The sequence below is a fragment of the Megascapheus bottae genome, chromosome 20, assembly GCF_031878675.1.
Source record: "Megascapheus bottae isolate mThoBot1 chromosome 20, mThoBot2.hap1, whole genome shotgun sequence".
NCBI lineage: Eukaryota > Metazoa > Chordata > Mammalia > Rodentia > Geomyidae > Megascapheus > Megascapheus bottae.
In genome coordinates, this window is record NC_143528.1 from 6,457,460 (window position 1) to 6,473,069 (window position 15,610).

Here is a 15,610-nt window from a genome sequence, read left to right on the forward strand (position 1 = left end):
AACCACAATTTCTCTTCCCAACCTTGGTCTATAAAACTCAATTATGGGCTCTCTTTGAAAATTCCTTTAAAGACAATGCCCAATTCTGACATGTACTGACTGCATTATTTCATACGTTCATACAGTAATGCTTTGCACTACCATAACAGAAATAATAACAAGATGTAAACAGTGTTAAAAAGAAACAAAAGTATGTGGGATAGTCAGGGATCACCATTAATTTCAGCTCATCTTTAAACAATCTACTTTGATTCTAGGGGAAAATCATTTACATTTTTATTCATTTGAAATAGTTGAAAATCCTCCCCAAATCTACAAAGCATTCACCAACTCAGTGCATCAATTATGACACCAATTGGAAGGGAAGAGAAGAAAAAAAATAGAGTGAGTTCAAAACAGAAATGGATGGACATTAATATAAGCTCTATAATGAGTTTGAAATACTTTATTACCAGCAGTCACTGCAGATCCATGCTGCATTGAACCTTGCCAATCAATCAACTCTTCAGTTTATTGAGAATGATTGACCACCTACTTCCACCTTTTCCTCTCACACATGCAATCACTAAAGTCAAGTGATTTACATTTTCATGCTTTCTCCCTTTTTCTAGGAGGATTGAACAAGATGAGCTCACTAGGAAACAGATGTTATCCTTATCTAGATGTGGCATTTTGAAAATATGCTTGACCGATGTAAAATGATTAGCTTCTTCTGCATCATAAGCCTTTAGTTCCTGAGAAAAGCAAGATGCTTTTGAAGTAAATGTAGCAAAGCCTTACTACAGGGGACCACAAGTACCACAGGGTAGTTTAAAAAAGTTAGCCAACATTTTAGCCAAGTGTTTTCAATGTCTCACCCAAAGAATCATAGCCCATACCCTCTTTATGTCTTTTGTCACTTCAAGGAGACTTCAAACTTTGTTACTCTCACAGGGATCTACAAAACTTTTGTAAGAAATTGATCAAATCCCCATTGTCAAGTATTCTCACCTCCCCTAGGCCCTGACCGATTTTATTCTACTATAGCCAACACTGATCAGCTGACTGTCTGCCTTGTGGTTAACGTGGGTTGTTGACTTTTTGGTTGTTTTAATTGTGAAGTTAATGAAATTATCTACCAGAAGATGAACATATTTTCTCATCTTTGCTTTCTAGGACTTCTTACTAAAATTGACTGACTCAGATTTTAAAATAAGATAGAAGAGCATCATGAATTATCTGTGAATTTCAATTATCTACAATTATCACTGCCATCTTTAAAAAAATCATAAAAATAACATCCATGAGTTAATGGCTCCATGAAAAAAAATACATCCTTGGTGAGATTGGCCAATAAAAGGAACGTGAAAATGTCCTAAGCAATTTGTATGGTTTCTGGGACACTTTGGTAGAGGTCTTCTTACTCAAGGATTATAAAGAGTACAAACTAACTTCTAATTTCCAAGAAGCATCAAAGAGCTTGTCTCATAGCTTTACAGTAAGATACTGTGATGATGGTACAATACTAACATATCAGAAAATTTCCAGAATCTAAGCTGAAAAGTACGTTTAAACTCATCACTGCTTTCAACCAAAAGTAGTAGAGGACTAAATCAACACCGACCTTCTAGAACTACAATTTATTTGAGACCTCAGTTCATATTTATCCTTGGACTTTTTCTGGCTTCTTCTGTCCCCATGTTATGGAATAAACTGTGTTTGAATAGCCCTCTGTAATTTGAGCAACTTAGGTACAAATAGAAATGGTCCTTCTTTGTTGAATAAAAGCAATAAATTTCCATATTGGAAAGCCTAATTGGGCCAGGAGCTTGGTCTAGTGGTAGAGTGCTTGCCTAGCATGCACGAAGACTGGGGTTCAATTCCTCAGTACCACATACATAGAAAAAAGCCAGAAGTAGTGCTGAGGCTCAAGTGGTAGAGCTCTAGCCTTGAGAAAGTCCAAGGACAGTGATCAGGCCCTGAGCTCAAGCCTAGGACTAGCAAAAAAGGAAGAAAAGAAAGAAAGAAAGAGAGAGAGAGAGAGAGAAAGAAAGAGAGGAAGGAAGGAAGGAAGGAAGGAAAGAAAGAAAGAAAGAAAGAAAGAAAGAAAGAAAGAAAGAAAGAAAGAAAGAAAGAAAAGTCTAAATATGTTCTCTGAAGAAATGAGCAGACTTCTCTGTAAAAGAGAGAGAGGGGGGAAAGGGGAGAGAGAGTGAGAGGGAGAGAGAGAATGTGCGCCAGTATCAGTGACTCACACCTGGAATCCTAGCTACTCAAAAGGCTGAGATTTGAGGATCGTGGTTTGAAGCTAGCCCAGGCAGGAACAGTGAGACTCTTATCTCCAATTCACCACCACCAGAAAGCTGGAATTGGAGCTGTGGCTCAAGTGGTAGAGCTCTTGCCTTTATCAGGGACAGTGCCCAGGCCCTGAGTTCAGGCTCCAGGACTAGCAAGAAAACAACAACAACAACAACAACAACAAAAATACACTATAAGAACTACTTGGTGATCTTAACTCAATTTTCGGTCTTGTCCCCATTAATTGGCTAGTATAGACGGGAAATATATGCTGGTGTGATAGCCTCTAAATTCTAAAGACCCTCCTTTCTTGATATTGGTGAAGTCCAACAAATGGGTTGGTAGCCCGGTTTCACTTCTAAAAGCCAGTTTGACAATGATTTCTGACATCACAGATGCCGTCTGGTAGAAAACTGATCATCTGGTTGCCACCTCAGCTGGCCTTGAGAGGAGCATCATTAAAAACCTGTTGCCAAACATGCTCTTCATCACTCTTTGCCTTTGCAGCTTTACTGTCAGTCATCTTGTCACAGCATCTTCTATCTAGCTATGCCCACTGCCCACTGCTACCCTTGATTCTCCAAACCAGAGGAGTCTGTCCAGTGTCCACCTATGTGTGGATTTAAAGGAGACAGGGGAGCCCCTCAAGTCTAATAGGGCATATGCCTTTCCATGTGAACATGTTTTACCTATGTCAAATTCAGTTGCTTCAAACAAGGAATCTCACTGATTGTAAATAAAGGCTGAATTTCCTCAGATGCCACTGCACAGACAGCTGCCTCTTTCTTTCCCATTTAAAGCAAATGTCCCCAAAATGGCCATCTCTACTTCACAGGAGGAAGTAGACTAGAGTCCATTTTGCCTGCTGTAGTTGAAGTCGGCTTCATCAAGCTGTGATTCCGTAATGTTCGAGAGTTTCGTGTGTGTCCTCCCAATCTCTTCCAGGGCACAGGCCAGGGAGTCAAGGTCACCATCGTGCTGATGACGAGCTTCCCACAGGTTCAAAATGACAGCAGAGGGGCTGGTTTGGGTGGCAAAGTAAGATAAATTCCTGTGTAAGATGAAACAACACAAATGAAAATGAAGAAACTGGATAATAATAGGCAAGTGAAAAGTTACATATAGGCAGGTTTGTGACAGTCTAGTTTGTACCCCAGTGCTAAGCCAACCTACGGTCTGACATTCCACAGAGCCTTCTTATCTTCCATATCTTGTTTTGGTGTGTGTGCGTGTGCATGTGTCCGTGTGTGTGTGTGTGTGTGTGTGTGTGTGTGTGTGTGTGTGTGTGTGTTTCTTACCTTTGGACTCCCTGCTTGGCGTAGTCTACTTCCTTCATAGGGGAATGATGTAAGTCATTCCTATTTTTTCAAAATGTCTGATCCCTCTCTTGCTTTGTTAGGATATAGAATGGTATAGTTTATCCTTGACAACTTCTTCATCTTGCCCTCCTCTGTATTAAATTGGCATGTCCAGTCTTATAAGTCAATGTCAGTTATAGGTCTTGAAATAATCACGTGTTATTCTAATTTCATGAATCTTCCACCTCTTCTAACTCACTGAATGAGAAAATGATGTCTTCTTCATACCTTCAAACAAGTTCTCTTGCTACCTACACACACACACCTTACAACTCTCTAGACTCTCATAGTAGAACACAGAAGAATCCCCACTCCCCTTTTTCCTTTTCTGACAAACCCATCAGCCTCATCCTTCTTCCCCATTCCTACTATTTACATATAATCAATATTTTGACATTTTATGGCTTGATCTATAGCACAATCCTTGAAACTCTGTTTCCAAACTTACTAATTGTGGTATGCTCTAGTCTACCTAACATAAAACATCTCCTCCCATGGCTACCAATGCCTTCCTTGGTCTAGCCTTCAAGTAGCTGTAAAAATTATGTATATATTTTTCAGGGCCAGGAGTTTGACCTAGTGGTAGAGTGCTTGCCTAGCATGCATGAAGACCCAAATTAGATTCTTTGATTCCACATACATAGAAAAAGCCAGAAATGGTGCTGTGGCTAAAGTTGTAGAGCTCTAGCCTTGAGAAAGCCCAAAGACAGTGATCAGGCCCTGAGTTCAAGCCACAGAACTGGCAAAAAGTAATATGCATGTATTTTTGTTTCCTCCTTCATCCATTAGCTCTGGTGTAGGTGATACTCTGTTACTTGTTTTCAGCTGCTCTATTCTGTTCACAAGAACATCCCATTTCTTCCCTTTGCTTTGGTTTTCAAGATCACACATTTTTCCTACAATGTGATTCAGTTCTTATTTCTTCTTTCCTCAAAATGATTTATGTTTTCTCTGAACTGTTGTTATGCAGTGTTTAAATATGGGAGAGACTACAATGCTTTTATTTTGTATATGTATTTGTATGTATATTTTTATGTGAAGTTTGTCTTCTCAATTTGACTACAGATGCCTAGAGCTGAAGAATCACATCCAATAATTTTCCAAATCTATTACAGCATTTATCATATTATGATGACAGGTATTTATCATCCTCCATTAACTAAGTAATTGATTCCTACCAATATATTCAGTGGAAAAATAAAGGTAACCTTTTAGATAATAACTTCAGTATGATGAAGACTAAGACAACACAAAGGATTAAAGGTTACCATTTCTCACAGGGACGTTCATGATAAGGACAGAAATGTCATCTCTGGTGACATTCTAATGAGTTGAAAAGGTTTTGCAGAGTTGTTCCAGTTTTGAAGATAGTACTAATTTCTATCACCTCATTTGATATGTATTCACAAGGTTAATTCATATAGGAAAGAGCATGTAGAAGAGAAGAGAAACTTGAAAAGGAAATTGTTCTGGTACTAGTTTTGAATTCAGGGTCTTCCAGTCTTACTTTGCTTTCTTTTACTTAAGGCTGGTGTTGTACCACTTGAGGTACACCTTTACTTCTGGCTTTTTGCTGGGTAAATACAGGTAAGAGTATTAGGAATTTTTCTTCCCAGGCTAGTTTGAAACTGTGATCCTCAAATTTCAGCTTTCTGAGTACTGATAATTCTGTAAGACAAGCTTTTAATGGCATGTCACCACTTACATACAACACACACACACACACACACACACACACACACACACACACACACACACACACCAATTCCAAGTGAATAAAATGGTATTTGGAGAAAAATAAATTTTCACCCTAACATAAATGTCAAAGAAAATTCTGCTTACATAATAAGTTCTTTTGAGGAAGAATTCAACTTGCCTGACACCATGAAAATACTTACAAGGGATATTCTCTGTCCCTACAAACACCCTCTCTGACATTCAGGCAGGGCACAAACTGAAGGAGCAGCCAAGGATGATGATGCACACTGATGCACACTGAGAGCCTTGGCTTCTTAGAAGTGAATGTATTCATTATAGACCTTTTATGACCTTGTACTTGACAAGTTACACCATTCTCTACTTTCCTAAAACTCAGAGCACCAAGACTGAGTTATCTCCATGTATCCTAATCACTCTCATGTTGACCTACAAGTATTTACAACTCTCTGGTCTCCTAGACTATGTACACATCCTTCGTTTCTGGAAAGAGTAAATAAGTCTTTATGATCTCTATTGTTTCAAAGACAACAGTTATAGCAACAAGAGCAACAGTGGAATGAGCTTTCTTATAACTTTACTAAAGATCTGTAATTTTGTTAATTTGCTACTGAATGGCAATGGCATTATGTCAAAGGGCTTGAGTCCTTACAGTCTTAACTCTGGGGTTACCCAGAAACAGACTACAATTTACGCCAAATATTGACAAGCCCTATCTATAGTCAGGCCTCAGGGACCTTAATTGGCCCCCGGGAAGCCACTCTACTCTGCCAGATCGTACAAAAGCAGCCTCTGATGCTATGCATGCAAATGATGTGTCTGTGTTCCAATAAAACTTTATTGAGCATCCCTGAAATGACTGTCATGCAGTTTCCACCTGTCTCACAGTATTACTCTTCTTTTGATTTGCTTTTCTGACCATTTAGAAATGGGGGGATGGGGAAATCTCTTCTCTTCTTAGCTCATGGCTGTGGAGAACAGGTGGTGGCTGGATTTGGCCTGTAGGCCACTGTACTAATCTCTCTCCTAGGCTGTCTCAAAACCCAAATGAGCTATCTCTAGCCAATAGCTACTTGAAAGATTAGAATGAACTTCCTGATATTGCTGCATTTGGAAATAAGTGCTTAAATGCCCAAAGTTGCTGAATCCTACTCTCCACATTGTCTCTTATACCCTCTTTGATCTTTATCTTAATATTTAGAGGATCTTTTAAACTTCAAGGGTATCACAGGAAGATCTGGTCATAAGAAAAATGTAATAATAAGACTATAAGAGAAGTACAAAGAGCATGTTTTTGAACGCGATGATGACTTTTTGTCTCAACACAGTATTAAACATATTCATGAACCCATGGGAAGAAAAAGGCATTGTAGGCACATGGGCAGAGCACTGCCTTACAATGACACTCCAGTCACATGGTTCTGATAAATCCTGCAAATGTCTCCAATGGAACAAACAAACACCTAAGGTGAAAGAATCTAAATAACAGAGAAATAAAACATTCACTGGGCATATGCCTCTGAATATATGTGGCAAGTGAACTGTGCTTCCCAGAGCAGGATTTAGATTTACTTTTTAAATGACACAAGCACACTCAACATGATACACACAAACTTCAAATTAAATTTAATTTTAGTAGATACTTAGGGAAAAATTGTTTAAGGTGATATAGAACAGATAAATTAATATGCATACAACCCCAACATAGTAATGCAGTGGGCTATTCCTCAAATATAAGTACATGACTTCACTGTGTGCATGTAAATGAAGTACAATTATTATTTTCTTTTTGCCAGTCGTAGGGCTTGAACTCAGGGCCTGGGCACTGTCTTTGGGCTTTCTCAAGGCTAGCGCTCTGCCACTTGAACCACAGTACCGCTTCCAGTTTGTTCTGTGTATGTGATACTGAGGAATCAAACCCAGAACTTCATGCATGCTAGGCAAGCACTCTGTCTCTAGGCCACACTCCTGGCCATGAAGTACAACTTATTTTTTTCAAAAGTATTCCAGACCAAATGTATGTGAGGCATTTCTCTTCATAATACTTGTGTATGTGGACACAGAGTACACAGATGAAATTCGAGAACATTTTTATTATCACAAAATAGAAGTTATTGACACTATTGGTGCTAAATAATTCCCCCAATCTTCTTTATTTCTTTTTGTTTTGAACTGAAACCTAAACAGCAAAAAAAAAAGAAAAACAATCACAAAAAATACCTACAAGCCCCCAAATCAAACCAAAAAACAAAACCCAAAAGCAAATAGAAAAGGAAAACAAACAAAACAAAATTTAATCCTGAATCTAGAAATTTCCTTTATATTTGCTTATACATGTTGAACTTAAGAAAATGTTGCTCTTCAAATTCCAGTGAACTCAGGTAATTTAGAAAAGTAAGATTTTTTTTTGAGGTGCCATGAAGATTTTATATACTATGCAGATAAGATGATCTAATCTCTTACTTTTGATTTACTGTATTAATCATTTACTTCAATACACTTGCCCTGTATTTCATAGAATATGTTTTTATCTTCACCTTCAGAACTCTGACTGAAAAAATATCAACTCTAAAATATAGTACAAGTAGATTAAAGCTTATACTAAGACAGTATTCTTTACTTTTTTTTCTTTTTATTGCTCAGCATTTAACTTAAACTCTTACCACTTTTTAGACTGGTGCTCTACCATTTGTGCCATACCTTTGTCCTTGATGATTATTTTGAATATAGAGTCTCAGGAACTTTTCTGTATAGGCTGGTTTTGAAATGTGATTGGCTGAATCTCAGACTTATACTTAGTAGGATTACAAGTATGAGCCACCCATTTTCATTAAATTTCATTTTTTGTGTGCCTAAATGTTCTATTTACACTATGATTAATTTCCCAGTCCCCATCTTTCATTCCTGTTTGAAAGTTCATGCTTTTTGTGGAAGCCAGGTAGATTTATCCTCACCAGTTTCACTAGCTATTCGTATAATCTTAGTTGGTAAGTGCATCTTTAAATGATCAACTTTGTTAAGCTAATAATGAAACAAGGTTGGATTTAAGGATTTCTGGGATTAGTTATAGGGCCTTATGGTTTATTGGGTAGGAGGACAGAGAGAAAAATAGAGGAGTTAGATAAAAATCTTGCCCTATATGGTTTTTATTGCAACACAGGGTTAATTCCATGAAAAGGAAAATGGTTAGAGATATCAGCCTTTCTTTAGCCTAGTGAAAGCTTTCTAGTTTTACAGAATCTCAGCAGTATTCAAATGCAAATGCCATAGAGGCTGGTACTTCTAAATCCTCAATCAGTTAACAAAGGACAAGATAACAGTAGTGCAGAGAAAGGAGCTCTGGGGAGTCTGTATCTGAGCTCTAGGGAACCATACCAAATATCTACCAAGGGCACACTGAACTTACATATGTCCAAAAAGGATCCCTACATTCTAAATTTCAGATAGCAAAGCTTTTCTTTTAGTTACTGATAACCATACTACCAGGGGTCCCATATACCCATTTGCAAGCTGTCAGCTCTTCCTGTGACTCATTGTAAGAATAAATTTCATGTAGGGGAGCATGCTTCTGCTACAGGATAACAAACAATCTTAGCATTAACAACAACAAAGAAAGAAAGAAGAGAAAGAACAAAAGAAAGAAAGAAGAAAGAAAGAAAGAGAGAGAGAAAGAAAGAAAGAAAGAAAGAAAGAAAGAAAGAAAGAAAGGAAAGAAGGAAGGAAAACATACTCATGTTCAAAATTAGGGCTTTCACCAACACCACCAAATAGAATCATTTGCAACATGGAGATAGCAAGTTTGTTTTGTATTTTCTAGAAACGGTTATCTTTCATATTAAATTTGATTTTGTTTTAAGTATGTAAAAGAATATCTAGGGCTGTCACCTTTCAGAATAGTTTGTCAATAGAACAGTTAGTGACTACTGAGCTGCTAGAACAAATATGCAATCCTCCTCACTGCAGCAGTCTATGGTCCTCTTGTATAGAATTAAATAGGGAAACTGAAAGTCATAGAACTGTATCAGTGTCTTTGTGATCTGTGTCTCATTTAAGGAAAGCCTCTTAGGTGACCCAAAGCCACTGTTCATAAGGTTCTTTAAATGAAGATAGGAGCAAAAGATCATTTTTGACTAAATAGCAGTACCTAGACACAGCATAAACACTTGGACCATTCATCAGTATTCATCCCTCAACTTTAGCCTAGCTGGGAACTCAGTGCATGGCAAAGCAGATTGCAGGATAAAGGCAGTCTGTGTTTGATTCAGGTGAACATGCCAGCTCTTCTACATCATCGAAGATGGCATTGAAAAACCCCATGGGAAAAGACAGAGACAACTGAAGGTACTCAGGTCTGTTCTGCTCTTTCCTGCCCCAGAGGGTACGTCCAGTCTTTTGAGTGGGTGGATTTTGCACCCCACTCATAGTTATTCTATTATCTGCTTGTTGAAGAGAAGTAAGAAGGATCCTTCCTCCCTTTGGAAAAGGTATTCAAACTCCAATGCCTGGAAGACCATGAACTGAAAAAGGAGAACAAAACCAAGGGTAGCCTTGTGTCCAGCTCTCGAGTTTTAGCCCTCATGGGATATGTCTATGACAATTTCCCAATTTGGGAAATGAGAAGGCAGGGAAAACTATTGAATCAATAATCTTGACTTTTCTTTAAATGGGAATATAGCATGAAAAACAATTCAAATTAAACTCAAATATCTTCTCCTAAAACCTTGATGCCTTAGTGAGAATCCTGAGAGTAAAACAGAGGATTGCCATTTAATCTAAGAAAAAATAAAAACAACAAAAAACACAGCCTTGACCCCTTGAGAAGGAAGCACAAAATACTTATACTTCTTCCTTTGGAAACCAGTCCACAGATGTTTTAATAAACTCCCAAAATAATTGGAAAGAAATGGTTCCTAAAAGAAATGATACTTTAATCAGGTAAAACACTTCTAAGTTTTTAACTTTTTAGTAAAGCTATCACCTTAGGTATACTGATATTGTCAACTTTTTAGGAGCATTTGAAACGGCCTGCACATGAAGTCCTTTAGGCTATCATGGTACTTTGCATATCTATCTTTTCTGAAAATTACATTAGCTTAAAGAAGCCAGATGGATTCTTTCAAATGCCAGCAGAAACTTACTATTGCCTATGGAAGGAGAAAAGGCAACCCTCCTGTCATTAACCCCTACAGCTAGCAGTAGGAATGCAACTTTTCTCTTAGAGGAAGAGAAAAGGCTTCTTTTTCATACTGCCTTCAGAATGGACACTTGCCACTTACAAACCACATACAGCTTGCTCACAGCTAAACTTAGCCCAGGGCTGTCTCTTTCCAGCTTGGGATTAGTGGGCAGTTTCATGAGTCATTGATTTCAGTGGAATGCAGCCCACACACCCTCCATTTTGCTGTGTGGGGTCCCTCTGGCTTCACTGGAAGCGCTTTTCAAATTTCAGACCTTGTCTAAGTCCGCTGGGCTAGAACCAGAAAATCTGATTTAAGCTTCATTGTATTTTGCCTTCAAGGACCTATGTAATGGTCTCTCCCTGTGTATTAATTTTCTTTAGAAGAGTCATGAAGATTGTGTTTTTGGAAATGGCAACCTCAGACCTCATTTTTTATGACTTAAAGGTTAGAATATGTTTTCTAGCCTCTAGCCAGCAGAACCAAGAAAGCTGTGTTCCTAAAGCTAAGTTCCTAAAGCACAGGAATGAAAAGGAAGCAGACATTTGGTATATACATCACTCCCTTTCCCCCCTCTCTTTCCCTCCTACCCATTTCATCCTGAAGCCTGACTTTGGGTTTGCTCCAACTTCAGTGAATTCTGAGCTGTTCTTCAGAGCTGGATTAGTAAATTACCTTGCGACCTCCCACTGTCCTTCCCACTGTAATCTGGCCATTTCCCTGCTCCTCTGCATCCAATTAAGGCAGTGGTCAGAGGGAATGGAAAGGCATGACCACAGTGTGGGAAGGATGCTTCTCATTAAAGTTCAGGTGAAAAGATTTGGTGCAAAACATGTAGTCACAGCACCATTTACTAGCCATGAGGTCTCAAGTGTTCATTACGTGATCATAATTTTTTACACCGTCACCCAGTAACTCAATACCTCAAATAAGTCCGATCAGTTTTAATGAGATGATTAATAAGAAATGTGTTTTCTTGGCAGAGCTTACAAAAATTTTCAAGCAAGTATACTATAAGGGAGGGTCTCTGAAAGGTGATTTGTTAATAAGATATAATTTATCTTTTGCTATCTCCAAATCCTTTCTTCTATTTGCCTGTTTCCTTTCTCCTCATCCACCCATATCTCATGCATCTGTTTCCATGGCAACAGGGCCAAGCTGGTTTTTACAGGAGTTTCTTGAATACAGGAAGCATGAGGCAGATAAAAAAATCTAATAGTAGAACTTTGTGAGTAAATCTGAAGGAGAAAGATAGGACCCTTTTATTACAATGGCTATATGGCCTGTTTTCTTTCAAGGCTAACCTTTGGAATTTTTTTTTGATGCTTGTTTATATCAGTTCTATTAATGAGTAGGCAAATGTTTAGGGCCAAGTAGATAAGTCTAAGAAAAATTTCACATCACTGATTCAAGAGATATTTATTACATTTCCCTAAAGCAGATAACTCAATCCATATAGATTTAGCTGTAAATTCAAAAGAATATCATAATGCAAAGTGCGAGGGAGGGAGAAGAAGAAGAAGAAGGAGGAGGAGGAGGAGGAAGAGGAGGAGGGGGAGGAGGAGGGGGAGGGGGAGGGGGAGGGGGAGGGAGAGGGGGAGGAGGAGGAGGAGGGAGAGGGGGAGGAGGAGGAGGAGGAGGGAGGAGGAGGAAGAGGAGAAGGAGGAGGAGGAGGAGGAGGAGGGAGGAGAAGGAGGAGGAGGAGAAGGAGGAGGAGAAGCAGCAGAAGCAGAAGCAGCAAGCCAGATACTGATGGTTCATTCCTATAATCCTAAATACCCAGGAAGCTGAGATCTGAGGATCTGCTTTTTTTTGTTCGATTTTTTAACTGTATTTTTTTTTGTCTTTTCTTTTTTGGCACTGGGGATCGAACCCAGAACGTTGCACTTGCTAGTCAAGTGCTTTGCCACTGAGCTACATCCCAGCCCTGAGGATCTGATTTTGAAGCCAGCTCCAGCAGCAAATTTGAAGAGACTATTTTTGTTCCACAAGATTCTTATCTACAATTAATCATAGAAAAACTTGGAAGTAGAACTGTGGCTCAAAAGGTATAACACAAGCCTTGAGCAAAAGGAGCTCAGGGACAGTTCTCAGAGTTCAAAACCCAGGATGGACAAAAATAATTTAAAAACTGAAAAATAAAAATAAAGTATCATGTAAGTTTAGAGATAAAGGAACACTGCTTGGTGAAGCAAGGAATTTCAGATATTATTTAATATGAAAGAGTCTCAGTATGTGTCCCAAAGCCCTATAGTTATTACAGTTGAATTTATAGACTACAAATGCAGCCTCAGCACTGAAATAAAGCAGGTATGGACACTGTGTAAGAGTGAATGTCTGGTCACAAAATCTGTATTAGACAATGTGTTGACACAGTGCCTATGACATTCTTGTTAGGCTGTGTTGCTTATTCAATGTGGCTTATAAACTAGGCAAGCTACAAAGCCACCTATATCATCAGAGGGACAATGCACACAGCTGTGTATCAGATTCCTTTTTGTTGTTGTTTTTGTTTTATTTAAAAATATTTTTATGTTTTATTAAGTGAAATAAGCTAGACTCAAAGGAACATAGGCTTAATGGTTTCCCTCATTTATCATAATCTGTAGAAACCTTAGGCTCTCCTAGCAGAGATTTACAATAGAACAAAACCTAGATACATAAGGCCATATAGTATGATGCTAAATGAAAGGACCTCCAGGATATAGAAACAAAAGCCATATAATGAGTGATTGTGGTCCTTAATGTATTATGTTATCTCCCACCTCTTTTGCTGTCCCTTGGTTATCTCATATTGTTACAATATTTTACCTTGTTATCTGATATATTGGATAAATGCATATTTGGTTATTTGAAATCGGATAGGGAAGGGGGAAAACAAGATGAGGGGTGGGGGTGGGGGGAGGAAAATGGGGACCAAGACATGAGAAAGGGTATCAATTTATGTGAAGTAATGCACCTTCTATCTGGTGAAGATAATGTAACCCTTCTATAATTACAATAAAAATTATGGAAAATATTTTTATGTTTTTTATTTTTTTATTTCAAATGTCTTGTTTAACAAACAAGTATTCAAGAAGGGAATCTCCACATACAGTCATTGGGGCACATAGATTTTAGAACATAATTAAAATTAAGCTGAGGGCTTGTATGTCATATAATACAAATTAATATACGTAATAAAACATTATGTCTATAGAGTATACAGCATGGGTGGGTGCGGTAGCTCATGCCTGTTAGCTACTAAGGACCCTGAGATCTGAGGATTGAGGTTCAAAGCCAGCCGGGGCACTAAAATCCATGAGACTCTTATCTCCAATTAACCATCAGAAAACTGGAAGTGGCACTGTGGTTCAAGGGGTAGGGTGGTAGCTTTGAGTAGAAGAGCTCAGGGACAATGCCCAGACTCAGAGTTCAAGTCCCATACAGACACAAAATAATATTTTATGATATTTAATTTGTTGTACAAAGAGTTGTCATTCAACATAGCAATTATGAATACTGTGAGTCTTAATCAATGCCCCTCCTTTCAACATTAGTCTCCCTCATTTCTCATTAGTCTCTCTTTACCTGCATCAGATTCTTTTCTTTACTAAGCCTACCACTTACTCCTGGCTTCTTTAAGAGACTCACACCTAAGGGTTTTATTGTTTGGTTTTGCAAAAACCCAGATTATCACCAGTGACATTTATATTCATTGTTAACCAGAGGGGGGTAAGAGAATGTTTTTACTCAATAAAATAAAAGCAAATACATTCCTCCATTTCTTTCAAAACTCTTCCTTTATAATATGCGAGCTGCTGCCTTATTAGGGTTTGAATAATTTTGGAAGTTGCAAGGTTAATGAGGTAGAAGTCATCAAAAGATTAAGGCAGGCTGGCTCTCTGCATAGATGTGAACATGAACTTTCTGATCAGCTTTTTATGATGACCCAAACTATTACAATTACTTTCTTAACCCATAATATTTGCATATTTGTAAGTTTACATTTTTGTGTTTAAAATTCTTTGGGTTTTTGTTTTGTTTTGTTTTGCTGGTCCTGGGGCTTGAACTCAGATCCTGGATGCTATTCCTAAGTTCAAGGCTAGTGCTCTTCCACTTTGGGCTACAGCACCACTTCCCATTTTTGAAAGATTAATTGGCAATAAGAGTCTCATGGGGACTTTTCTGCCTGGGGCGGCTTTGTACCATGATCCTCAGAGTTCACCCTCCTGAGTACTTAGGATTATAAGTGTGAGTGACCTGAGCCTGGCTAAAACTCTTTAGTTTTCTACCATGTTGTTTTTAGTCATAAGAGAACACAACCAGTGCCTAGAGATGCCACAGTAGGAAGTTGTGATGGATCACAGGTGAAAATCTTGTCCATCTGTTATATTTCTTTCTGCGATGGAAAATATTTATCCCTAGAATCACAAATGAAAATCCCAAAGCAGAAAACTTCTGCAAAATGAGAATGATGCATATTGAGTTCGAGTAGTCTATCTTTTACTAATTCTTCAAGATATGCCAGTGAACACTGTTTCTATAACCACAGCAGCCTCTTCCACCCTGAAGCGCTTCGTTGTAGAGCAGAATTGTATCCTCAGCTGCAGGGGCTACTCTGACAGAAGCAATGAAGTCCTATGGAAGATTTACTGAATCAGGACAGACCCCTCTAAGTTACGAGGTCAGTAAAGGATAGCCAAACACCCACATACATTTGCTTCTATAGAGATCACTAGAACACTTGGCTCTTTGTTTATATATTTATTGATGTTGCTTTTGCCTCTTCCTTCTCACTAAAGAGATAGGGTAAAACAGTGCTGAATAGTGGCAGTAGGTTCTTCTATTTGTTCTGTTTAATGAATTATAACTTAATCCTTGGCAGAAGAAAGAGATTGGTTTGCAAATTTTAACTCTATATTAGAATATATGTAAAGATCACAGGTAGAGATCGAGTAGGAAGTTACTAAATGTCCTTTACTAAAATTGAATATTTTAGCTGCATAGGGTGTCAAGTAGTAGCAGATGACAAACATTTACTATTTTTTTTTGTACTTTGCTATTCACTTTTACAGTGCCAACATTTTCTGAGAATCTACA

At 38.2% G+C, this 15,610-nt stretch overlaps 1 protein-coding gene across 4 annotated transcripts in view; it reads right to left on the minus strand.

The window, feature by feature from the left end:
* Positions 1-2,050: 2,050 nt before the first annotated feature.
* Unc5d (unc-5 netrin receptor D) overlaps positions 2,051-15,610 on the minus strand; it is a 559,209-nt gene continuing 545,649 nt past the window's right edge. For all 4 annotated transcript variants that reach the window (XM_090353935.1, XM_090353934.1, XM_090353933.1 and 1 more), the window contains one exon: positions 2,051-3,328. In XM_090353935.1, coding sequence (XP_090210061.1) covers positions 3,124-3,328 — 205 coding nt within the window. In that variant the 3' untranslated portion in view covers positions 2,051-3,123. The remainder of the gene's footprint in view (positions 3,329-15,610) is intronic.